This window comes from Barbus barbus, assembly GCF_936440315.1.
Source record: "Barbus barbus genome assembly, chromosome: 28".
Classification (NCBI taxonomy): domain Eukaryota; kingdom Metazoa; phylum Chordata; class Actinopteri; order Cypriniformes; family Cyprinidae; genus Barbus; species Barbus barbus.
In genome coordinates this window covers 10,507,234-10,533,249 of record NC_136756.1, presented here as the reverse complement: position 1 = coordinate 10,533,249, position 26,016 = coordinate 10,507,234, and the positions used below count along the sequence as shown (strand labels likewise).

The 26,016-nt window shown below is 34.3% G+C and overlaps 2 protein-coding genes across 4 annotated transcripts in view; one reads left to right on the top strand and one right to left on the bottom strand.

The window, feature by feature from the left end:
- LOC306848491 (MAP kinase-activated protein kinase 2-like) overlaps positions 1-26,016 on the top strand; it is a 458,467-nt gene that overhangs the window by 4,418 nt on the left and 428,033 nt on the right. The gene's annotated exons all lie outside the window — the stretch shown is intronic.
- LOC306848493 (H-2 class II histocompatibility antigen, E-S beta chain-like) lies at positions 13,924-24,632 on the bottom strand. Its single transcript, XM_079383080.1, has 6 exons — positions 24,463-24,632; positions 23,983-24,258; positions 16,329-16,610; positions 16,029-16,142; positions 15,903-15,930; positions 13,924-15,796 (listed from the first exon to the last, which is right to left on the bottom strand). The coding sequence occupies exons 1-5, from the start codon at positions 24,524-24,526 to the stop codon at positions 15,908-15,910; spliced, it is 759 nt and encodes a 252-aa protein (XP_079239206.1). The 5' UTR covers positions 24,527-24,632; the 3' UTR covers positions 13,924-15,796; positions 15,903-15,907.

Genomic DNA, 26,016 nt, shown 5'->3' with positions numbered 1-26,016 from the left:
CCAAGAGTCGGGGGCGGAAAAAAGAAAAAAGAAGAGACAGCGGGATGATGCTCGCGCGTCGCTTGCAGGTAAGACAATGTTTTAAATAAAAATGTTAGTTTTGTGCGTGTAGTATGCATGTCCAGGGGCGTCGGCGCGTCCGCGTCGCTAGTAGTGCAAAAGATCCGGGGCTTTAGCCCTGCATGTTGAGTCTTTTATTTTAACGGGGTCCGGGGGTTTCTTCCCCGGGAAATTTTGAAACTTGGGCTGTTAAAGATGCAGTTTGTTTGAGAAGGAAAGGAAGGCCAATCGTTGGGGTCCTCATCGTCATATTTGAATGACAAATAAAGCTAATTTTCCCCCTAGGTAGGCTATACGTTACAGATGTGTGTGCATATAGCTATTAGTGCAGAACGTTCCCTATTGTAATTTCTTCGCTTCAATATAATGCCTATCTGCCTCTTGGTAAGGTGAACTTTAGAAAAACCCTGCAACTGAACGTGATGTGATTTTGCCAAATTAGACCGCTTAGATAAAGTTTTTTCGTTGTTGTTCTATGCGGTCATTTTCAAGAGGTTCGGTCAAGGGCGACATCTGTTGGTGAAACTGAAATTAGAAAAAAAAAACCCCACAATCTCAGTGTTTGTACAGGTCCTTTTCAAAAAATTAGCATATTGTGATAAAGTTCATTATTTTCTGTAATGTACTGACAAACATTAGACTTTCATATATTTTAGATTCATTACACACAACTGATGTAGTTCAAGCCTTTTATTGTTTTAATATTGATGATTTTGGCATACAGCTCATGAAAACCCAAAATTCCTATCTCAAAAAATTAGCATATCATGAAAAGGTTCTCTAAACGAGCTATTAACCTAATCATCTGAATCAACTAATTAACTCTAAACACCTGCAAAAGATTCCTGAGGCTTTTAAAAACTCCCAGCCTGGTTCATTACTCAAAACCGCAATCATGGGTAAGACTGCCGACCTGACTGCTGTCCAGAAGGCCATCATTGACACTCTCAAGCAAGAGGGTAAGACACAGAAAGAAATTTCTGAACGAATAGGCTGTTCCCAGAGTGCTGTATCAAGGCACCTCAGTGGGAAGTCTGTGGGAAGGAAAAAGTGTGGCAGAAAACGCAGCACAACGAGAAGAGGTGACCGGACCCTGAGGAAGATTGTGGAGAAGGACCGATTCCAGACCTTGGGGGACCTGCGGAAGCAGTGGACTGAGTCTGGAGTAGAAACATCCAGAGCCACCGTGTACAGGCGTGTGCAGGAAATGGGCTACAGGTGCCGCATTCCCCAGGTCAAGCCACTTTTGAACAGAGAAGCAGCACTGGACTGTTGCTCAGTGGTCCAAAGTACTTTTTTCGGATGAAAGCAAATTTTGCATGTCATTCGGAAATCAAGGTGCCAGAGTCTGGAGGAAGACTGGGGAGAGGGAAATGCCAAAATGCCTGAAGTCCAGTGTCAAGTACCCACAGTCAGTGATGGTCTGGGGTGCCATGTCAGCTGCTGGTGTTGGTCCACTGTGTTTTATCAAGGGCAGGGTCAATGCAGCTAGCTATCAGGAGATTTTGGAGCACTTCATGCTTCCATCTGCTGAAAAGCTTTATGGAGATGATTTCATTTTTCAGCACGACCTGGCACCTGCTCACAGTGCCAAAACCACTGGTAAATGGTTTACTGACCATGGTATTACTGTGCTCAATTGGCCTGCCAACTCTCCTGACCTGAACCCCATAGAGAATCTGTGGGATATTGTGAAGAGAAAGTTGAGAGATGCAAGACCCAACACTCTGGATGAGCTTAAGGCCGCTATCGAAGCATCCTGGGCCTCCATAACACCTCAGCAGTGCCACAGGCTGATTGCCTCCATGCCACGCCGCATTGAAGCAGCCATTTCTGCAAAAGGATTCCCGACCAAGTATTGAGTGCATAACTGAACATAATTATTTGAAGGTTGACTTTTTTTGTATTAAAAACACTTTTCTTTTATTGGTCGGATGAAATATGCTAATTTTTTGAGATAGGAATTTTGGGTTTTCATGAGCTGTATGCCAAAATCATCAATATTAAAACAATAAAAGGCTTGAACTACTTCAGTTGTGTTGTAATGAATCTAAAATATATGAAAGTCTAATGTTTATCAGTACATTACAGAAAATAATGAACTTTATCACAATATGCTAATTTTTTTAAAAGGACCTGTATATTTTCATATTCACAGAGTTGTCAAATTATTAGGGCTGGGAAAAGATTAATCTCGATTAATCGCATCCAAAATAAAAGTTTGTGTCTACATGATATATGTGCGTGTACTGTGTATAATTATTTTGTATATAGAAATTATATATACAAAATAATTATACAAAATTATATATACAAAATAATTATACAAATTTTTTTTTTCAAAGCTCAAACTCATCAAAACGTACCTGCGTTCATCAATGGGGCAGGAACGTTTAAGTGGTCTGGCTGTCATCAGCATCAATGGGGACGTGGCTCAGAAACTGTCATATGATGACCTGATAGCTGATTTTGCAGCTAGGAAATGTAGGTGTGTGCCTCTGTAGGGCCTCTGACAACTGATGGTAGTGAAAATGTTTAATATAGTTCTATAGAATAGCAGAATGGTCTCTTTATAGAGATGTAGTCCCTCTGTTGAGTAAATTCTACTGTGCAGTTATGTATGGTTATTTGCAGTTTAAAATGTGCACTTTAAAATTCATACTTCATAAAATTCATACACTTATACTGTTATTTGCACTTTAAACTTTTTTTGCACTTTTAACTTTCTGTGTTTACATTGTTCTGTTCCAATTATTTATTTGCAGCAGTTATTTTGGAAGTAAAGAGAACCTAAGAAATTCTGAATGGTAGTTATTTCTTTGGTGGTGGTGGGGGGGGCACCGCCAAGCGTTTGTGCTTAGGGCACCCAAATGGCTAGCGCCGGCCCTGGGCTTGTGTATACAGGTTGTATAAAACTAGGCCTGCACAGCTAATCGATAATGAAAATAATAATCAACAAATTTGAATAGTGCATCAAAACAAACAGACAGCTCATAATTCTGACTAAAATACCCATTTTGCTAAAATATTTTTTGTTAGAAATTAAGTGTTTAAAGCCCAACATGTAACACAAGTAATCATATTTATGAGAGCAGTAACAGTAAAGGAACTATTGTTGGAATTGTTCATTAATATAATATAATTACTCTGTTCAGACGAATGATTGTGTTTGTTCCTCGTACCAAAGTCTATAGAATACCCAAGACATTCACTGGTATAGTCACTGGTATAGTATCGAATGGGGAAAAATGCAACGCTTAATATGCTCAATCGCAGGAAGCCCCGCCTTCTGAATGAAAGAGTCAATGGCTAATCGGTAAAGTCAGCGCGTTACTGCAGCTGCTGTTACGCCGGTTTCACACTGCAAGCGTAAAAGTCCCGGTTGCTATAGCAACAGTCAGCGCTCTGAGACGCGCACATGCGCACTGGCTGATCTAGCCTGAGAAATAAGCTTTTTATAACGCTATTTGAGCAAAAGAAACAACATTTGTGACACAGTTGTTGTCCAATTTCATTGGTGATTTCAAATATGAAATTTAATCGTAAACTTAGTGAACAGTTCTGGAGAATTTGATGTTTCCCCATACAAAGTAATAGGAGCTGCACTTGGATGCCCGAGAGACGTTTCAGAGATGGCCGCCGAGTGACAGGACTCGTCTTAAAGAGAATGCTCGTACCAGTGGCGGCTGCTGGTCTTTCAAAGAGGGGAAGCTCATTTTCGGCCTACATCATACAAATTGTCCATTTATTTATACGTAAATTCTGCCCTACATTCCTTTTCATGAAAATGCTCTGTGACGCTGTCGTACCAACTAGGCATCTTTTCCAGTGACTTGACCAGTGTCCTCTCAATGGCCAGCAGAGCTAGGCTGCTTAAACAGCCTTGGCCCATTGTGTTATGGGTGTAGGACTTGAGCCGCTTTAAACAGGAGAAGCTCCTTTTTACACCTGCAGATGTAGCTCCAATTGTTGCCACTAATGAGAACAGTTTCTAAAGAACACTGTCCAGCTCCATGTCTTTAACCCCCTGGGGTCTGAGGGTGTTTTGGGGGCCTGGAGATTTTTTGACATGCCCTGACATTTGTGCTTTTTTCAGTTGCTTATAAATATATAAATGGCTAAAGTCTAATAACACTGTAAACAGCACAAACTGGGCTACAATAATATGTTAGCAGCATTTATGTACTTGATTTTGTTTTCGAGAAAGCAACATTTATGTATGGTTAGTGAAAAACAAAATTTTTGAAGTCACTAAAATAAGGCCATAAAACACATACAGAACATTTGTTCACAAGACGTCTGAGAACTGGATCTTGTAGCCTAGCATTTTTGCTTCAAAATAACGTGAAAATCATCTTGTTTATTTGCTCACAGAAAACAATATATTGATTTAAATTTCCTAAGACACTTTTTGAGTAAAAAGGGTCTATGCGAGAAGGCGTCAACCTTCACATTCACACCTGAGAAGACAGGCCTGCATAATGAGCTTCATAACGAGCTTCATAATGAGCCATTTAGTCAAGTATGTGACTGAGAGGAAGAGTTACAAGAAAGAATATGAGGACAAAATAATATTATAATTTTTTTGTAGTTTATTAAGAATATATTTAGCTATCACACAAAATAACTTTAGATTCACTTGTGAGTGCAGTTAAAAATTTTATTAGGAACAATCAAAACTGTCTTTCAAAGCTGACTTTTTAGCATCATTACTGCAGTCACATGATGCTTCAGAAATCATTCTATTCTGATTTGCTGCTAAAAACATATTATTATTATTATTGTTGTTGAAAAGAGCTAAGAAGATTTTTTTTTTTAATGAATAGAAAGTTCAGAAGAACAGCATCAAAACTCGTGGAGTATTTTAGTTAGTTTCGCGTCAAAGAAAAAACGAGACAGCCCGCACCGGTGGGTTAAGGAACACCAAGTAATCACACAGCTTTCTCCTGTTATGATGAAAACTGGCAATTTCGCCAAGCAAATACCAATAAATAGGTTGCAGCAGTTTGTCTTTCGACTACACTTGCAAAAATCTGCTATGGGACTGAACTCGAATAGCTTCAATGACTTCTTATAGGACAAAATCGCTGTCAATCAAAAGGAGATGCATTCTTTCGACAGACCCTCCAATCATCACGCAGAAGCCCGGAGTCTAGCCCCGCCCACTCCTCCATTCACCCCAGAGACGCTGAGCGTCCGGGGGCGGGACATAATCGCAGCATTTATCCAATGACCGTCTAGTTTTGAAGCACTGAAAAAAACTGTTCAAAGCAGCCCCATAGAAGTCAATGGACGCTGGGCTTCAACAGGGAAATACACTGTGACGCTACGGGAATATATGAGAAGGAAATCGAGTCACCTGCTATATGTAGCTGATTCTGAACGAACTCGTCTCCGAGATGAACGTGTTCTAACGCATTTTTAATCAATAAAATGTTAACACAATAGTACATATTTGACCATTAATTTTTTGACATTATAGAGGAAACCGAGCTTCCCTTGCAGTCTTAAAAAATCCCCACTGGCTCGTACCTCTTACAAGTTAACATTTTGTGTTTTTGTTTAAATTCTGTTTTAAAATAACAAGCAATCTGTTGTTTTTAGGTTTAGAATGTAATGTTTGTATTTTAACACTTTAATACATTAGATACATAGATACATTCATTATATTTGTTTTCATAGGCAGGATGTGAAATGACACTATTTAAAATAATGGATTAAAATGATTTTAATTAAAAAATCATGTATTTTTTAGATTTTTTTTCATCCAATTAATAATATATAAAAAAAAATCTACACATAAATTGATTATCAAAAAAAATGTTTGTTGCAGGCAGCCCTACATAAGATATTGTAAAAGAGGTAGGCGGTATAATGCTGTGTATGTGCACTAAGTCATGTTTATTTGTACAACATGTAATTAATTTCTATAGAGATAATGCATTATTAGGCTACAGTGAAACAATTTGCTATTTTTATTTTGTAAATTAGCAGAAAACCGTCTCTACCACTGCAGTGCTTTATCACCATTTTTTAAAATAAAGTTATAGTTCATAGTTCTGAATCATTTTGTTATGTGAGTACAATTGCAACAGTTCATATTTCTTTCAGATGATGTAACTGCTGTAATAAAGCCTGTATCATAGAATAGTAACTTGTTATTCTGTTATTATTTTGTAGATGTTTGTTGAATAATAAGGCTTAAATGTAATTTGAAGTACTTTGGTTGTATTACCATAGTTTAACCATGGTTTTACTAGAGTTAATTTGTGGTACTTGAACCATGGTTTTTTTAAAAACATGGTTCGCACCAAAAAAAACATGGTTACTACAGTCACGGTTAACTACAGTTTTACTATAGTAAAACCATGGTTAATTTTCGTAAGGGATCAGCTGTTGGACCTTTTATTAAGACATGTGTGCCTTTCTAAATCATACCCATTGGTTAACTTCACTCGAAGTGTAGTAACATCTACAAGCAATATAAATGCTCCTGAGCTAAAATTCACTGTCCCAGATAAGGGTATGAATACTTATGCAATGGAATCATTTAAGTTTTTTCGAAGATGTTAAAAACCTGTTTTTTGCTTTACCATTATGGTGTATAGAGTGATGTGGAAAAAAAGTAATTTAAAGCAGTTTAGCATAAGGGAGCAACATAACAAAATGTGAAAAAATGAATACTTGTGAATACTTTTGCAAGGCACTGTAGATAATGTAGATATCAATACTGCTTAATCAAAATCAATACATACTCTCCTACAAATGAATTTAGATCTCTCTGACAGAAAGAGATGCATATATGAGAGCACCAGTGTGTTATTAATGAAGGCTTCTTCTATAAATCTAAGCATTTGAGCAGACTCTGATTTTCTTCTTGTTTCTTTAAATTAAAATTGAAGAATGTTATTGGTGATATTGCTCCTGTAAAAGTCATTAAGAAGAGTGGCAGACAAAAACCTTGGAGAAACTCAACAGCAGAAATCCACTGTTGAACTAAGCACAGCAAGACAGATCAAGACTGACTAAATCAGCATATTACAATATCAAAAATATTGAAAGAATTAGATTGTTTCTAATTCTTGAAAAAAAGAAAAAAAAAAAAAAGCCTTGATCATTGGATTTAATCCATACCAGGTCCCAAAACATTTCTACAAGTCCACAACTATATAAATCTAGATTTATATTTATTTATATTAGTTATTTAATTGATTTAATCCATTTATATTATTTATTTAATCCACAATCCATTTCTTATACGGGTGGACTCTTGTCACAGACTGATATATACATACAGGTATACAGAAAATGATTGTGGATTAAATTAGATTAAAATAGATTTCAAACCAAAAACACCTCGTTGAAAATCACCCTTTTTTAAATGTGTTGGAACTGCTCCTTTATCAAGTAAAAAGAAAATATTTTTTACAGCATTTATTAATCTTGATAGAATACTGTAATCTGTATTTACAACCTCTAGGTGACAGTATTACATCAACAGTAAATATCACAGTAATTAAAATTAACAGGAAGTAATCTGTAGTTTCTGAAATATTAATAACCACAGGATGGCAGGCTAATCCCTGTGATGGCCATCCAACCAGGGGATTTTCCTGCCTTTGGTCTGAAATGTTTGAATAGGCTTCAGCATCTCTGTGACCTTTTAGAGGACAAGTGAATCAATGGAAGATGGCAATCTTGTAGTTTGTCTCAAAATAATTGTTTGTTTGTTTGTTTTGGAAATAGATGGTATTTGATTTAAAGGATTTCTATGTGAAATATTTACATTGTAAAATTGTATCTCAGAATAAAACATTCTGTTCTATGGCACAACTGTTCATCAAAACACTGAAATTGTCAGTGAGATTAGAGAATTATGAATTTCTAGGGGATTTTTGATCAGATTGGCAAATCATTAGGCCTATTGTCAACCTAATGCTTGAGGGTTCCTGCATAAGAACTTGTTTTATCTCTACTATCATGTTAAACGTGTTTTGGAAAGTCCCCAGAGATCCATGAGTGTAAACACAGCCAAGCCTGCACCAAGTTAGGTTTGTGATACTTCCTCATAAAATAGTCACATGATTATAAGAAAGTGTATTAATCATGTGAAAGTTACTGTCGTTTTTAACAAGATATATCCCGTTTTGCTCTTCATAATTGTTAAAGCCCAGTGTTTTATCATTTGACAGTCAACAATCGCATTGAACACCTACATTTACCATTTTTAATGCAAACAAATAAATCAAATTTTAATTTAATTTGATGTTTTTTTATTATTATTATTCTAACTTATATATAGGCTATATATATCCATTTTGAGTCTTATGTATCTGGTTTGGCTCACTCATCAGAAAGTAAGCACACTGACATTTCCCACAGAATGTTGACAATAGACTCTTATGTGGTTCAGTTTCAGAGGCTTGGCATTTCACAAACAAAACCACAGACTAAACTAGTTCTGACGTGTCTTACCTGAACCACTTTCCAAAACCATCCAATTGCAAGAGAGACATCTTGTTACATATGGAGTCTCTAGGGAAACTGAAATCTAAACAGTATTCAGTTGCATCTAAATATTGTCATTTTAAAAATAGAAGCACTTTTCCCCTGATTACTCATCGAAAATGTGAAGTTTAAATAGTAAAGAAAATATTTTATGTTTGAAATAAGGTAAATTTACTAGAAGCATTTGAGATGATACTTGGATCAACCCTATGAACTTTAACCTTAAAGGTCTGCAAATATTTGTGAGCAACTACAATCAATGTCATGTTTCACATTTTTCCTGAAATTCAGACATTTGGATCTTATGGGGATATTAATATTTATGTACAAGAAGAGTAGCTTTTGGCTCTGGATAATGAGGAAGGACACAAGATGGGGCACCACCAGAGCAGGTATACTGACAGTGAGATGTCCATGTCACTGCCCCACCACCAGAAGGCGTTCTGGTTTTAAAGGGGCGAAACATCAATGAGCAGTGGTCCCCGGCAGATGACCCTACAGCTGACCAATTCATAGCCACCAGAGGAGGTGCGTCAGGCAGCAATGCCTTAGCAAAGACCATTCTGTGTAATATTTAATATGTGGAATTATTCAACGTAATAAGAAACCATGGTTCTGATAAATAAACTGACTTTAAGGGCAAACTAACAAAATCAATATGCATCTTTCAGTTTCACTTTCATTGGTAGCATTAGTCACATGAAACTTCAGCCACAAACCAGTTTGGGGAAGTTTCCTCTGCCACTGATCTACCAATGAGAGGAGGGAAAGATTTACATGTCACCTGTTTCTAGGTTGATTGAAATTGTCTTTGCTTTCTTTCAAAGGGCCTTATTAAAATATGAAGTGTAATTGTGTCTAGTGTGGGTTACACAAAAAGATCTAATGATATTTATAAAATAGTCACGTTTATAAGAAATTGTATTAATCATGTGAAACTGAAATCTAAACATTATTCATTTACATCTAAATATTATCATTTTAAAAACAAGCATTTTTTCCCTGATCACAGTCAAGTTACTCATCGCAAATGTAAAGTTTAAAAGGTAAAGATAATATTATAAGTTTAAAATAAGGTAAGGTGTTAAAGATTTACATGTAATCGGTTGGTACTATTAGTCACATGAAAAGTGTAAGGTGCTGTAAAATAAAATGCCTTTGAATCTTTCAATTTCGGTTTTGATTGGTAGCATTAGTCACATGAAACTTCAGCCATAAACCAGTTTGGGGAAGTTTCCTCTGCCACTGATCTATCAATGAGAGGAGCGAAAGATCTACATGTCACCTGTCTCTAGGTTGATTGAAATTGTCTTTGCTTTCTTTCAAAGGGCCTTATTAAAAGATGAAGTGTAATTGTGTCTAATGTGGGTTACACAAAAATATCTAATGATATTTATAAATAGTTCAGATTTCCTTATTAAATAGTCACATGGTTATAAGAAACTGTATTAATCATGTGAAGGTTACTGTCATACTTACAAAGATATACATTATTCTGCTATTCATACATACATACATTCATAAGTTGGTGAAGGCTGGAAGCCCTTTTAAAAAACTGCTTTCTTTCAATGGGCCTTCTAGTGTAGGCTACACAAAAATAGTGTAGATTTGTGCCAATTCAAATAAGTTACAAACCAATAAACATGAGTAAATTATCCGCATGTGCATATATGGTAACATATATGGTAATGATTCATTGTTTTTATACTGATAAACAAACAACACTTGATTGTGTGACAGTGACTGCTGGCTCAGTGTGAAATAACCAACAAAGGCCATCACTTCTTGTGATCCCTCATTAATTTTGGCCCATTTTTATCACTCATTATGCAGATTTTTTGTCTTATAATAGTCCTGGTATATTGTCTCTTTTGCAGTGTAAAGTGTGTGTGACAATATATTATAATAATTGCAACTTTGTTTCCTGTATTTGTGACTTTCAGGGATATATAAATGGAAACACTTCACTATTTTGAGGATAAGCATTGTGAAACCAGATCTAGCTAGTCGATAGGTAGGTTAAACCAGTTTAGAAAAGTCCCCAGAGTCACACAAACAGCCAAATCATCAGTCAAATCAAAGTCATGTGTTAGATAACCTTCATATATAAAAACTAACAAACATCATTAGGTCTTGTAAAATAAAGAAAATAATGTTGCTGATAACATGTATTAATGTATAACATGTATCAACTATTCAAAACATGCAAAAATGTACATAAAACGTATTATAAACCAATAACATAATGCTACAGTTGTTAATCACACAGCAGAAGTGCTATTGTCTTGGTGTGGCCTGGTGAGACCAAGCCTAGGGTGGAAGTTAAACCAGCAGGTAAAGTCCCTAAATCTCCATGGCAGTCAAATGCAGCCAAACTTAAATATTTGGATCTATGATATTTCCTCTTTCCTCAAAGAATATAGCGAACAAGGTTTAAACCAAAGTTCCCTTATCGTGTTAAACTAACTCTCATTTTGGTTTTCCTTGTTTTCATTATACTTAACTGTTCTAAACATCGTTACAGCAGAACGAATAGTATTGTTGCAGGAAAATGTAAGAAATCCAAATATATTTTCTCTGTTATCTTTGGTATCAAGTACTCTCATAAAATAAATGTATTACCCTTAAATTAATTAAAGAAGGTTTTTTACACACATTTTAATTTAGTTATAATAAATATGTTTAGTTGGGTCAACACAAGTCATGTTAAACTTTTAAAGATATTAGACTGAACACAATGAAATTAAGTTATTACAAAATCATGTTCCTTTAGCTTATTTTAATTAATTAAACTGATCAAGAGTGGAAAAGTCATTTTTTGAGTGTGGTCATCAAAATCTCTATCAAGAAGAAGAAGAAGAAGAAGAAGTAAACCCTTCAACCAGATGTTATACAAGAAAATACCAACACAAATTTAAAACAAACTGTTAACACACCAGTCAGAACCACAGCTGAATTTATGTTGAATCCAAACAATTCAGAAAGTGTTGAAATCAACAGGTCCCCTGAATTACTTTTGAGAGTAAAGAAGGAAGGCCAGGGAAAACATTTGTCTCTGAGATCTATTATGCAACTGTAGTTGAACATGTCCTTTTGTATGGAAAGCTATTTCAGAAATCCATATATGCAGGAAAAACTTCCCCAGTGAAGGTGACTTGTGAAAAACTTTAAGTCTTAAACTAAAGTTCATAACCTGACCAGAACTACAGTAATGTTTGATGTAGTAGATGAGATTCTCTTACCTCAATCAGACTAAAGAAAATAAGTGATTGAGGATAAATGCCACCTTCACTGCATGTAAATCATTCATTTTTTTCATCTAAAGTTCATGCTAGGTGACTAAATAATGTCTGTCATTGGCCACTGGTTAATAAATTGTTAAATTTCACTTGCCTGTGATTGGTTAATAGGTTAATAATCAGTATAAAGCAGATATTTCCGTTGTATCCTTTGACCGCTTTCATCATGAGTCTGGCAGTCTTTCAGACTGTAGCACATTTTATATCATTATTAGTAGTATCAGTGTTGTTATTATTATTTTATTAGTAGTAGTTTTTGTGCCCCCTGATTCTTAAATCTTTAGTTCATGCTTTCAAATAATATCACAAATGACTGTATATTTGCAAGTAAAGTAAAACTGCGCTATTCTATTGCCAATGTGTTCATGGGTTGAAATGTGACTTTACATGTTTTATACAAAATATTTTTTAATAAACAATTTTAGTTTTTCACTGTATCTGGTTGAATACTTCAGAAGTATGTTTTACAGTATTTGTTTTTTTTTTAAATGTCTCAAATTTAATTGAGTATTTACTGTATACTGTACACACAGAAAATACATCTGATGCTGTGCAAAAATACATTTGATGCTGTGCAAAAATACATTTGATGCTGCCCACACAAAATTTCTTTTTGACTGAAGATATTTTTGATAGTACTTGCACACTCACTATACTGTAATGCATTTAGATTACAGTAGTATAATAGTATTATGGGTTACGGGTTACACTTTATTTTGATGATCTCCTTTAGGCATTCTGTTGACCATAAGTAACTTTGTAACTGTCAACTAACTCTCATTAGAGTATTAGTAGATTGTTATAGGTTAAGGTCAGTAAGTTTACATGTACTTGCAAAGTTAATTATAGTCTGTAGAATGTCTTTTGGGGGACCATCAAAATAGTGAATATGTTATTTTTTGCATAAGAACAAATTGATAGAACAAAAGATTTCATGAGAAAGTTATTTACTTTTAAAGGACGGAAGATGTGATGTTATGCCTGATAACAACTATGGTTCGAGTACTGTGTTGTGGACCAGACAGTTCAGGGAGTGCACCATGATGTAGAGACGAATGCTGTGTGTGTGTGCACGTAATAAATCATCAGAATTTGCAGCAAGTCGTTGTCCCGTGGCATTAATAGTATGACAAATTATATTCCTCATGAGGAAGAAAGTGAATGACTGTCCAAATTATAATGTGTTCCTTAGATTCAATAAATGCTTGGTGTCTGGATATATCTGCAGAACACTGCCAGAGCTGTACATGTGGAGTAAGAAAGATTAATATGTTATATAGGTGTAGACATGCGTTTTTGTTTTATATGTATTAAAGTTTCAGAGGTTTAATTTTTGTGTGTTGGACTTCCTCAATGCCACAAGGTAAATTAACCAAAGATACTTCATTTAAAAAACGTACTTGTAATGGTTTTGTAATGTAGCCAGTACTCAGTGTTTTAAGGTCATTTTATTATTATTGGTGAGGATGTTTCCTATATTATGAAAGAATAAGTACATTTTCAGACATAAATCAAGCGTTTTACTGCATTTTTGAAGAAAGATGAACTGATGTATGAGGCTACAGTTGTTAAAAAAAATGGCTGTACAACATCAGTAACTTGATGGAGCATTGTTATTAGCAGTAGTGAGATATTTCTGCATTGAAAATAATTGAATTGTGGATGTACTAGTGTAATAGAAAAACAACAGATCCAACTGGCATGACATGCATGCTGCTTGTTCTGAGTAATTGACTACTGCATTGAAAGGGATGTGTTCAAAATAATAGCAGTGTGGAGTTTAATTAGAGAATTCATTCATTCTGTGAAAAAAAAAAAAACGTGTCAATAATTGTCCTTTATTAAGGAGGACGGGAAGCAATGTTTCACACATTGTTATAGGCGCAGATGACACAGTTTTACTCAGCTGTTATTGAGTCGCTTCATGCTCTTCTATAACTGTCTGGTTTGGGTCAGCCAGCAAATCAGATATAAGAAGACTGCAGCGGATTGTTAGGACAGCAGAAAGGATATTGGTGTGCACCTGCCTGTTCTGTAACTCAAGTACTATGTAAATACATATGCATATCTCTTTATTTATACAGCTGTATATAGAGTGTCAGGATTCGTCCAATAAACGCAGGAAGCATGATTTGCAAAAGTTCAGTTCTTTATAGGTTTCCCATTTTTTAAATACACTTGGCCATACATAAAGAAAACTGCACAAATAAAGGAAAGAAAATATGGAGTTCCAGGGCTCAGATGTTAACCGTTATGATCCCCAACCCAAAAACCTCCCTTAACAAGCAAAACCTAGCCCTTACATCACTGGGACCGTACCATTAACAAATGACAAATGGGTCACCCACACATTCAAATGACTTAACCTCCTAAATTAGATGAATTCACATCGCATTTAGAACAAAATAAATAAAATTAATAACAACCATAATTCATATTCACTTATAACAAATCATGTAAATAAAGAACAACATAATTTGTCTTTGCTCGTTGTTACACCTTCCATTCACCAGCATGCACTCCAGCGAATAGAAAATAACTAGGAGCTACCTGTCCTCCTTTAGCACGCATAAAGAAGACAACATAAACTGGGCTACCTAACTTAGAGCATCAATATTTAGACAAATAAACAAAACATACAAAAATAAATACAAATTTACAAAGGAGGATGAAAGCAGGGGGAAAACACCTCAAAACCAATACATAAATAAACAATCAACTTATCAAAACAAACATTTATATCAAATACATTTATGTGTGGCCTCGGTCATCACATAGATTTAATAATGCACAAATCTGTACATAAATCTTCTGTTCAAGATTCATACATATTATTATTATTAGTTATTGTAAAGTCTTACTTATTTAATGTTTTCTGTTCTCATGTCAGATATGTATGTATGTCTGTATACATGTACCAAGAGCACCGTAAAAAAACACACAATAAATTCCTTGTATGTCTGCGCACACTCGGCGAATAAAGCTCATTCTGATTCTGATAAAATATATTTCCTTCTGAATTACGATGTAAAGTGGGCCATTCCAAACACTGTTCAGAGGAACAACATCATTTGATTAAAAAGTTTATTGGAGAAGGGAAAATGTATAAAGAAGTGCAGCAAAAAAAGCTATTAAAAATATTTGCACTTTATTCACTTTCATTAAGGCACTGCTATTTATTTGAACACAACTGTACATGTTAAAAAAAGGCAACTGTATAAAGAGTTTGGAGAAAGTATACTGGGTACTGAGAAATGCATGTAAGCAATTAAAAAAAAAACTGCACAACAGTTTTGTAAAGAAATATTTATTTAGTGCTTAAAAGAACATGCAGCACAGAACCAAGAAATGTTTCAGATGGTGTTTCTGAAGAAAAAAATATTGTTGAGGATATTTTGATGTCATTAAATCATGCAGAAGACTTATTGTCAGAATAAATGATAAGTAAGAAAAATCTGAAATTGTTGATGGTCTTATTTATGCAGTAATATTTTTAAATATGTTTTCTATCAAACATATTACATGTAAGACTGCACATATTCGCTTCTAATATAATTTTACAATAAAGAAGCGTAAAATAGTCTTCAAAAAAGGTCTCAGAGTACCCTTTCTCAGACCTAGAGCCTGATAGATACCATTATTATTAGCAATACAGACAAGATTCTGTTCTAATATTACGAACCTCTTTTATTCTATGCATTAAGTGCTGGAAAAAAGCCAGCAAGAATGATAATTTATATGTTTCTATATAATCTCTATAATTTACAGTTCATTATATCATCACTGCAATTTAATAAAAAGCTACAAATATCAAACACATTTATTAGGTTGTTATTGTTTTCAATTTTTAAAATGGTTTTAATTGTTAAAAGTAAAACATAAATGATAAGTGAGTTGTCCATCAGTGAGTCGATTCCAGTCAGTCGTACCTGCAATTATTGTGATTATTAATTATGTGACTCAGTTTGACAATGCAGTGTTTATTTATTTGTTAGTTAGTTTGTTTTAGTTTCCAAAGTGTTATTAAAAACTCACCATCATTAGGTTGGTACCAGGATCCTCCCTATCAAAATAATAAAATGGTTAAGAAAGAACTTGAATTTAAACATTATGTAGAAACATAGATGAGTATCAGTTTGATTTGCTCTAATCTAATCAGACCTGATGATTTCTTCTTGTAGTAAATGAGTCCAGCAGCTGCGAGGATGATTCCCAGCACCAGACCAGAGGCTCCGATAGCAATTTTATTCCTCTCAGACTCAGGGAGAGACGGATCTGTGCAGTACAGAAACCATTTTTATTTAAATCTTTACTGTTTAATATTGGTTTAGCATATGTTAATGTATATCATTTCAATGTATATCAGTTAATTACATGAGCTCTACATATTTTTATTCAATCACAGTTTAGTTTGTCAAAATGTATCGTCGTCATTTACATAAGATGAATCTTTCCTCTTACCCCAGTCTACGATGATGGGTTTAGTTAAGCCAGCGTGATCCACCATACAGGAGATCTTCTCTCCAGATTTGGGGGTAAATTCCAGCTCAGAGTGGATCTGGTAGTACCAGTCTCCATTAGGCATCTCCTCAGTTGAGGTCACATCAGACTTCACAGGTTTATCGTCTTTCATCCATGTCACTTGGATCCGGTGTGGGTAGAAGCGGTAAGCACTGCACATCAACACAGCTGGATGTCTGCCACCGGCTGCCTTCACTGAACTGAGCTTAACCTTTGGTGCAACTGAATCAATAAAAATAACATTCTAAGTGCAAATTCTACATATACATATATTCTGAGCCAAGATATATAATACAATTCCATAAATACACAGTGGTGCACATAAGTGGTACGCAGGTGCGCGACCAAAATAAAAAATGCACTGTGTAAATAAGAGAGCTCCTTTGTGTATCGACATGGTTAACAGCTTGAGAAGTGGGACAAAACAGGGTCAAAATTGAAAAAAATAAAACCTTGTACTTAGACATTTATGTATCTTACATGTACTAAGCTACTGAGCTATGCTTTGATACAACCTCCCAACTTTTTTCTTTTTTTAAACAAAATATGCTTTTTACCTTGGACTGTAATAGCTATACCTTATAATTTCAACTTTATCTTTAACAGCATTCAAGATGTTTTTAACATTTCAAAAGACATTCTTATGTTAGCAGACAGATTACACTTTCACATGTGACCAATAATTCCTCAACTAATATAAAATATAATGAAATATTATCAAAATATTCCTCTGATGGTGACGAAAACCTGAATTTGTAGTCAAATACAAACTATCAAATACATTTAATCAATCAATTACTGTATTAAAACAAACACAACAAACAGTATATATGTTATTGTTTATAAAGCTTTTATTTAAGTCACATTTAAGTATTTTGATATATTATTGGAACATAAAATCTGACGGTGGTGACAAATTTGGCATTTCTTTCACAAAACAAATGGAGTTCATATAGTAGCCATTTTATTATTTTTCTGTTGATGCTAGATGCTAATGGAACCTGCTTCAGGAGAATAAAATGATCTAAATATTAATAATTTCCCCAGAAATTGGAAGATGGTGTTGACAGATCATGGTTGTGACCAGGAAATATTAACATTAGGATTTAAAATATTCTAAAACTATAAAACTGAGCCTGTCTGACAGTAATGTACTACAGTAATGTTTTTTTTGTTATTTTTTTTATTGAATGCATGAAAAAGAACAAAAAACAATAACAATAGTCATCGTCAAATCACAACAAAAGTCCAGGGTCATTCAGTTTTTTTAGTCCAGAGGAAGTGTGAAGTTCTTCAACAAAGCCACTGCTCTTATTGCTTTTAAGTTCGTGGAAAATTCAATGGATTTAAAATACATTTTCAATTCAAGTTTGAATTTTACAAAAAGAGGTGTACATTTGGAAAATTTACATTTATGAATATGATATTTAGCCAAAAAGAAAATAAGGTTTATGAAATAAGCATCACCTCTTCTTTCACAATCATGAAAACCAAAAATAACATTGCTATAAGTAAATTCAAAATTAGGATTCACATAACACTTGACAAAGTCAAGAATGTCACACCAAAATGATGTTGTGTAAGAGCAATTCCAGAACAAATGCAAAGACGTTTCATTGTTTTCTAAACAGAAAGAACAGTTGGTATTAATATCATTATTAAGTCTTTTAAGAGAGCACTTATCCGGGTAAATTCTATGAATCAACTTAAATGCAATTTCTCTCATTTTGTTAGCAATTAAATATTTGTGAGGTAATGACCAAACTTTCTTCCAGGGAATATGACTTATTAAACCATTCCAATAAGAGATTACATAAGGCACAGAAATAGACTCCATCTGAAACAAAACTCTAATTTTCTGATTGTTTTTTGACTTGGATGATGAAAGGCACTGTTTTCCAACAAATGTTTTACAAAGATCCACTGAGTGACATGAGATTGGAAAAGAAAGACCTCTAAAAAGCATGAGAACTCATGTGGCACTGCATCAGCAACAATTGCAAACTCTTTCTGACTAACAGGAAATCCATGCTTAGCTAAAAACTCAGAGTAATTACAGATTGAACCATTTTGATTGAAAAGTTGAGACACAAAAATACATTTTAAACAAATTTTCAAAAAAAAAAAAAAAAAAAAAAAAAAAAGATGTGATTATACAGTGTTTATACCAATAACATTTGCCTATGAAAAAGAGATAATTTGACAGGGATTTTCATGATGTAATAGTTACAGATTAATAAGAAATTTAAACGACCTAGTTTGGAAAAAACAACATTAGGGATCAGATTCCATATAGATGAGGGCTTTAATCCACACACTTTTTAATCCAATTTATTTTAAAGGTGTTGTTTAAAGTGGTGAAATCAAGAAAGTTTAAACCTTCTCAATGGTGTTCATAAGTACAGACTTTCTAATAAAATGAGTTTTATTCTTCCAAACAAAGTTGAGAAGCATTGTATCAATTTTTTTAAGAATGGCAGTGTCAATATTCAAAGAGAGCAGCATATGTTAACCTTGACAAACCTTCAGCTTTGGCTCGTAAGATTCTTCCCTTCAATGAGAGATCACGTTGGAGCCACATATTCATTTTTTTCTGAGTACTCTCAATTAATGGATTCAAATTTAAGGAGCTTCTTTCTAATTCATTTTTTGTAATAATAACACCTAAATAAGATACTTGATCTTTGATTTGAATATTACAAATTTATGACAAATTACATTCTTTGATGGACATCAGTTCACACTTTGAGAGGTTCAAGAACAGGCCTGATGCTTTGGAGAATTGCTGGATATACTTTAATGCTAAAGGAACTTGATTAGCATCTTGCAAAAAAAAGAGTAGTATCATCAGCAGCTGACTGATGAGTATCTGTTTGTCATCAATAGAGATACCATGAAGACCACTATTAGAAATATAAGAAGCGAATATCTGGGAAACTAGTAAAAATAAATAAGGGGATAATGGACACCCTTGCCTAATACCACGTGACAAGTAAAATCTAGGAGAAGTACCATATTTTAATTTAATTGTGCTACTACAGTTGTAATATAGAGTTCTTACCGCCTTACAAAAATATTCACCAAAACCACATTTTTCCACTGATTTAAATATAAATTTATGTTCAACTGAATCAAAAGCTTTATAAAAATCCAGGAAAAGAATAAAACTATTATGTTCCAGCAAATCACTATAATCCAATAAATCTAAAACTAATCTAAAACTAATCTAATATTATTCATTATATGTCGGTCCCTCATAAATCCAGACTGAGTCTCATCTATAACAGTATCCAAACAATCTTTAAGTCTTTTAGCAAATATTATGGCTATAATTTTATAGTCATTGTTAAGGAGTGTGATGGGTCGCCAGTTGTCTAAATTGGTAAGATCTTTCTTATTTAGGAATTAAAGTTATGATACCTTGCATCAATGTAGGAGGTAAAGCCTCTTTTTCAAGTTAAAAAGGGAGTAAGTTCATCAGCAAATAATTTGTACAGCTCAGCTGTAAGTCCATCACACCCTGGGGACTTATTGTTTTCCAAACTCTTAATTGCTCTTTGTACTTCCTCAGGAGTAACGATGCTATCACAGAAAAATCTATCACTTTCAGATATAACCTTAACATAATTAACCTAGAAATGAGTCTAGAAATGAGGACGTTGTTTGCTCTGAATACCTTGAACTATAAAGATTCTTATAAAATTTGGCACTGTAGTTTGCTATTTCCTTTGGATCTTTAACAATTTTGCCTTCAACACAAAGTTGTCCAACTGTTGAGAGGGTAAAATTACGCTTTTCTAGCTTAAAAAAAATATGCGGAATTGAGTTCTCCCTCTTCGAGCCATTTTTTCCTGGATCTTGCACCCCTAGCCTTTGAGAAGTACAATTCATCCAATTTCATTTGCAAATCTGCAATTTCAGATTTTTCTTCTAGAGACACGCAATCAAAATTATTAGACTAAGATAATTTCATGATTAGGTTGTCTTCAAGAACCCTTCTTTTTTTTTGGCTAAAAGTGTTCCAACTTTTCTTAAATAAACACCTGTCTCAAACTTAAAAAGCTCCCAATTGGTACCAAAAGAATTTTGAATTGTGGCTGTTTTCCAATAGCTAGCAATTAATTATTTAATTTTATCCTTTACATCTGGTAGTTCTAACAGTGAACTGTTAAGTTTCCACAAAGAAGCTCTGCATTGGCCTGTTACATAATCTGCCATTAAAGGGGTATTAATAAAGATAGTTTTGTTATCGGTCAATGGGGTACATTGAATGCTGATATTCAGAACAAAATTTGACATACATTTTGATATGAGCCAATAATCAATACGAGATTGTCTTGAACCACTTTTATTGGCCCAAGTAAACTCTAAATTATTAGGGAATCTCTCTCTCCAAATGTCCACCAATTCAAACTTGTTCTAGTCCTGCACTATTAGACCTAATAGACAAGCGGTCTTTTTTGGAGGATATCTGTCCAAATAATTATTAAATGACACATTAAAATCTCCTCCTAGAATGAAAAATGCATTAGGAAATTTATTAGACCATTATGTAAACTTCTCATCTAATTTGTTAAAAAAAAAAAAGTCATTATCCGAAGAATTATTGTACCCATATACATTTCCGAGAATTACAGTTTGCTGGTTAAGTGAAATTACTAATAAATGAAAATGACCTAAGCTATCCTATTCTGACCCGAATATATCCCCACCAAATTTATTTCTCAAAATGCTTACACCAGCTGAGTGTTCGGTGCCATGTGAACTCCAAATATCGTTACCCCACTGAGATTTCCACCATTTGTAATCATCAATAGTCGAATGACATTCCTGAAGAAAACAGAAATCAGATTTGTGTTTGACACTATCCCTGAGGCCCCTGGCATTAAAGGATATTAAAGACAATGACATGAACTACGAACAATATAGAAAAGAAACAAGAGAAGAAAAGAAAGTTTGAGTGAACCAAAAGAGTACACTCGTTCAATCACTATCCTCCAAAAAGAGCAACAACCACAACAGCAGCTCAACCGGGAATAAAGTGTTCAGATTTAAGTTCAGAGAATAACAAAGACTAGCTTAAACTTCAGCTTTCAAGTTAAGATTTAAGAGCCCAAAGTAAAAGTAAATAATTAACAATAAAAAGTATAAGTAAAAGTATAAATACATATATATACATATGTATTCTTACACTTATCAAGCTAATCATTTAGAAGAAACAGTTGCTTGTTGAATAAGCATTGCCAGCATGTTAAGTGTTGGCTTTAGCAGTCACTCTTTTACCCTCAATCACAGCAAAAGGACCGTGAAAACCAGCTCTCTTTCCTTCCCGTCTCGCCTTCTCTACCGTCGGCCACAGGAGAGATCGTGCATCCTTGTCTTTCTGCGAAAGATCATAATCTTCTTTTCCCTGGGAACGACAGACGTTTTGGCATCTCTCCAAACTTTGTCCCGCTGAGACCGCGACGAAAATAAGACAATTATGCGACGAGAGGATCTTTCCACAGCAGAAGAAGGTCCCAGCCTATGAGCGATGTCAACTCCACAGAGATGCTCGGGGAGACCTGGCTGAAGAGGTTGATGATCATCTGCTTTACGTTCTCTCCTGCTTTCTCCGGAATACCAGTGACACGAAGATCCCATGTTCTCTTGTACGCATCCAGATCATTTACTTATCACGAAGCTCGACGTTGTCTTTCTCCAATCTTACGATTTTATTTTCCAGTTCCTCAGTTTTTTCATTCAAATGCTTCATCTGTTCACCGTGGAATTCGAGGGAGCTGATTATCTGTTTAATAGAGTTTGAGTTTTCAAGTACCGTTTTTTCCACGCCTTGAATTCGGTGCAAAGTTTCTTCGTGCATGGCCTCCATTCTCTGCATTAATCTCATTAGCATGGCATCACTCACTGAAGGACTATCGCAGGGTTCGGTTTACTTATTGTCGGTTCAGGTTTATCGGGTAAAAGCGTGAACTCAGACTAATAAAAATAAAAACATTTCTTTATCCTCAATATTCGTAAATCAACACAGCGATTTATAGCAAAAGCACGTGGATTATTATTAGCGACTCGCTAGCAAAAGCGTCTTCAGTAAAGCTCGAAAAGCAAATAAAAAAATGCAACGGAAAAAAAGATAATCAAAGGAGGCTACTTAACTCATAATATAAACTGTATCTTTCAGTTAGTTCTGAACATGAACTGTTTTAAACAACCCGGGATCTGAGCAAAGTTCCCACGAGCTCCAGCAAGCCTGTCTTGCTACGACGCCATCTTGGTCGCCCCCGCAGAGCATAGACATAATAAATACGTATTTATTATGTCTATGCCGCAGAGGAGGCCTGTGGCAAGGGGTCCTTTAAAGTGACAGCTGCCCTGATATTCCCTGATTTTATTACATTTTAATAAATGTCTGACGGTGTTGACACAAAGTGGGGACACAACTTTGAAACCTTGTGAAACATGTATGTGTCACTGAAAAACAACCTTACTTTGATATGAGACATTATTAAGTGTTACTTTTGATAAAATAAGTTCATTTTATTGTTCATTTTATAGCGCATGAATGATTGAACTGTGTGGACAGTTTTAGATGTAGTGAGAAGGCAATAAGTGTCATAGATTTAACATAAAAATGATTAAAAAAAATTAAATCGAAGGGGATAATTGTGTTAAATACATTCTATCTTTAATCCCCATAACATATACAATTGAAAATATTTTTATTTTTTAAAACTTGATAGCAGTTACAATTGCTGGACATGTTTAGCTCCATGTCTCAAGAATGACTGAGCTGTTAATGCACAAAAGATCGACAAACTGTAATACTGAAAAATATTTCTATTCAAAGTGAAAGCATAAATCTAAGCTATCTGCTGCCGTTTTCAAAACACAGTACAAAACTGTGGCATTTCATTCACTGACGCTCTTCTCTAGGCAGCCCTAAACCCGGAAGCGTTTATATTTACTTCCGGGCAACCCGACAAAATAAAAGCTTGCTGATTTTAAGTTTGAAAATTCATATCTTAAAAAAGTAAATGTTATCATTTTAGTTTTAAGTTTACTATAAAATAATCGTATTTTTATTTAATACTCCCTACTTATTTTAAAAAATATATAATTGTATCATCACACTTTATTATTTTGTTTATTAGTTTATTATTTTAAAAACTAAATAAATAAAGTGCAATAATATTATTATCACTATTATTAATTTATCTTTTACAGTTTTTTATATTTAATGGGTCATGCTTCGTGCAGTTTGAGGACAAAAAAAATCTCCAGGTGCTCTTATGAGAACCAGGCTGAAAAACTCATGTGCACCCCTGTGAATATAATTGTATGTATGTGTTTGGGGGTGTTTTTCTAAAATTGCTAAGGGCAAACAAAAAATAAAACATGTTTTTTTACTGTGACGTATAGACTTGATCGGTGTCACGTCATAGCTGTGTGGACGGAGTCGGCGCGCGGAAAACGACACTTTCCCTCAAAATACAGGGTTTCAAATAATTATAAAATAAGCATAATGTCCTGTAAAAGTAATGTAATTGCTTAAACTGAGTATTATGTGTGACAGGAGAGATCGTGTGTCACTTACCTGTTTTATCAGCGATAGCGCTCTGTCTGATTTCAGCATTAGGTTTGCAGTAACTCTCCACCTGAGCTCTCTCTTGCTGCAGAATGTTGGTATCGTTGTTGAATCTCTGTGCGTTATATACTCCATGTTCAGTGTACCCCACATAATACCCCACAGTGCTGTTGAACTGTATGAACACATCTTTATTGAAGATATAGTTATCAATGAACACCATGTCACTGAAATCACGGGAGCTGTGGATGCATTTAGCCCAGCGAGAATAGTAGTATCCATTAGCTGAAAATAATGTTAAAACATCATTAGTTATTTCAGATGATGTCATGTCACCTCTAGAAAAACAGAAAGGCTTAAATACAAAGGTTGGCTGTTGTTTTAGTGACCTGCCCTGTTTACTACTACTTCTACTAACAATAGTAATCAATCATGCATAATGTTATTGTAAATATCTATTCATTTTGTATTACACTTCATTTTATTTACCTGCTCCAGTGAAAGCAGACAGCATCAATATGAGATGAAAACACAAGACCTTCGGCAGTGACATTTTCTCTCTCTGTGAGTATCCCAACTGAAGAGAAATCCTGCAATACTTTGTTCATGAAGTGAATATCTAAACCAGCAGCCAATCAGTCTCTACACACACCAGAGTCAAGTGTTGCTAAGAAGTATCTGCTTTTATTTGAGAACTGAAGCCAGTTACACACTGACTGTATTCTTCAAGCTGCTCTGCTCATTTTAAGGGTTTAATTAAACCATATTTTATCATATTTTAACTTTTTCCAAGTTCATAATGTATGTTTTAAAGTTGTTTGCTACTATCAAATAAGTCTGATAAATCTCAACAGGAGCTCATTGAGAGCAGCAATAAATAATGACCATCTCAATTATTTACTTCAAACTGTTTTGCTTTCTGCGTTGTTTTTATTATGTTTAAATAAAATAAAATAAAATAGGAGAAGGTCCCTGATTGTAAAAAGGTCCATTTGTTTAGCATACAGTATCTTTTTACCTTCCTGTATCTTAGAATGCAATAAAAATGCTTAAAGTAACAAAAGAAAATGTTATTGGTATAATTCACAAACTTGTATTTTTCTTCTTATTTTTTTTAAAGATGGATTTGCTTGTTGCCAGTACATTCTTCTTTATATGACAGCAAGCTGCTTTAGATTTTCTCAGCTGATTAATACATTTCTATGAACTATGGTTCATGCTCTAAAAAGAGTTAACAAAGACAATGAAACAGATTCTTAATTTTGCTGAAAGATTCAAGTTCACTGCCTAATGACTGCCTTGTGCTACAGATGCACAAATACAATGATGAAAATTCATGTTCATCACAAAGTTCACTGAGGAGTTATATAATGAATATAGTGTATTATACTGTAAATGGCCTCTTTTGAAGTTTGGGACATAAAAAAAAAATCTGTATATTTAAACAATTTATATTTCTGTCAGTACTCTTCAATCCTACATATTTCTTCTCCTCTTTTTACCCCCTCCACTCTTCCTCTCACCTCTTCTTCTGCTCTTTCCACTTCTGCTGACTTTACCACCTTTCACTCTTCCTCCATTTCTTCCCCTTCTCTTTCTTCTTCTTTCTCTACTTTCCATTAATGTTTGTTTGCATTGGGAATTCACAGTTGACCTCCCTTGACTCTCTTAAACTTAACTAAAATTTGAATTGCTGTGTTAATAGTTCAGTGCATTTTCTTCCTGTGCCGTATGTATACTAACACAACAGATTTCAATTTGATGGTTAATGAGTACATATAATGTGTGATTAAGAATATGACAAAGTATGGTTTGTTGTGTTAGGAGAAATGGTAAATACATTTATGTGATTCATGTGAAACCAATAAAAAACTGGATTTTTAATAAAATCTTACTATATCTGTTTTTAACTGAATTTGTATGTTTAGAGAGCAATGACAAGAGTTTAGAGAAAGGTATAAAATAAATTGGAAAAAACAAAATGCAGAGCACCTCTTCAGACTGTTGTTGTATCCATTGGTTGTTATTTTTCTTTATTATTTC

What these genes read in the sequence shown, in the direction of transcription:
- LOC306848493 (XM_079383080.1), bottom strand. Translation starts at nt 24,526, where the DNA reads ATGTCACTGCCGAAGGTCTTGTGTTTTCATCTCATATTGATGCTGTCT. An exon ending in CGCTATCGCTGATAAAACAG is followed by an intron (nt 16,611 to 23,982) that starts GTAAGTGACACA and finishes TTATTGATTCAG; the next exon opens with TTGCACCAAAGGTTAAGCTC. An exon ending in ACCCATCATCGTAGACTGGG is followed by an intron (nt 16,143 to 16,328) that starts GTAAGAGGAAAG and finishes TGTACTGCACAG; the next exon opens with ATCCGTCTCTCCCTGAGTCT.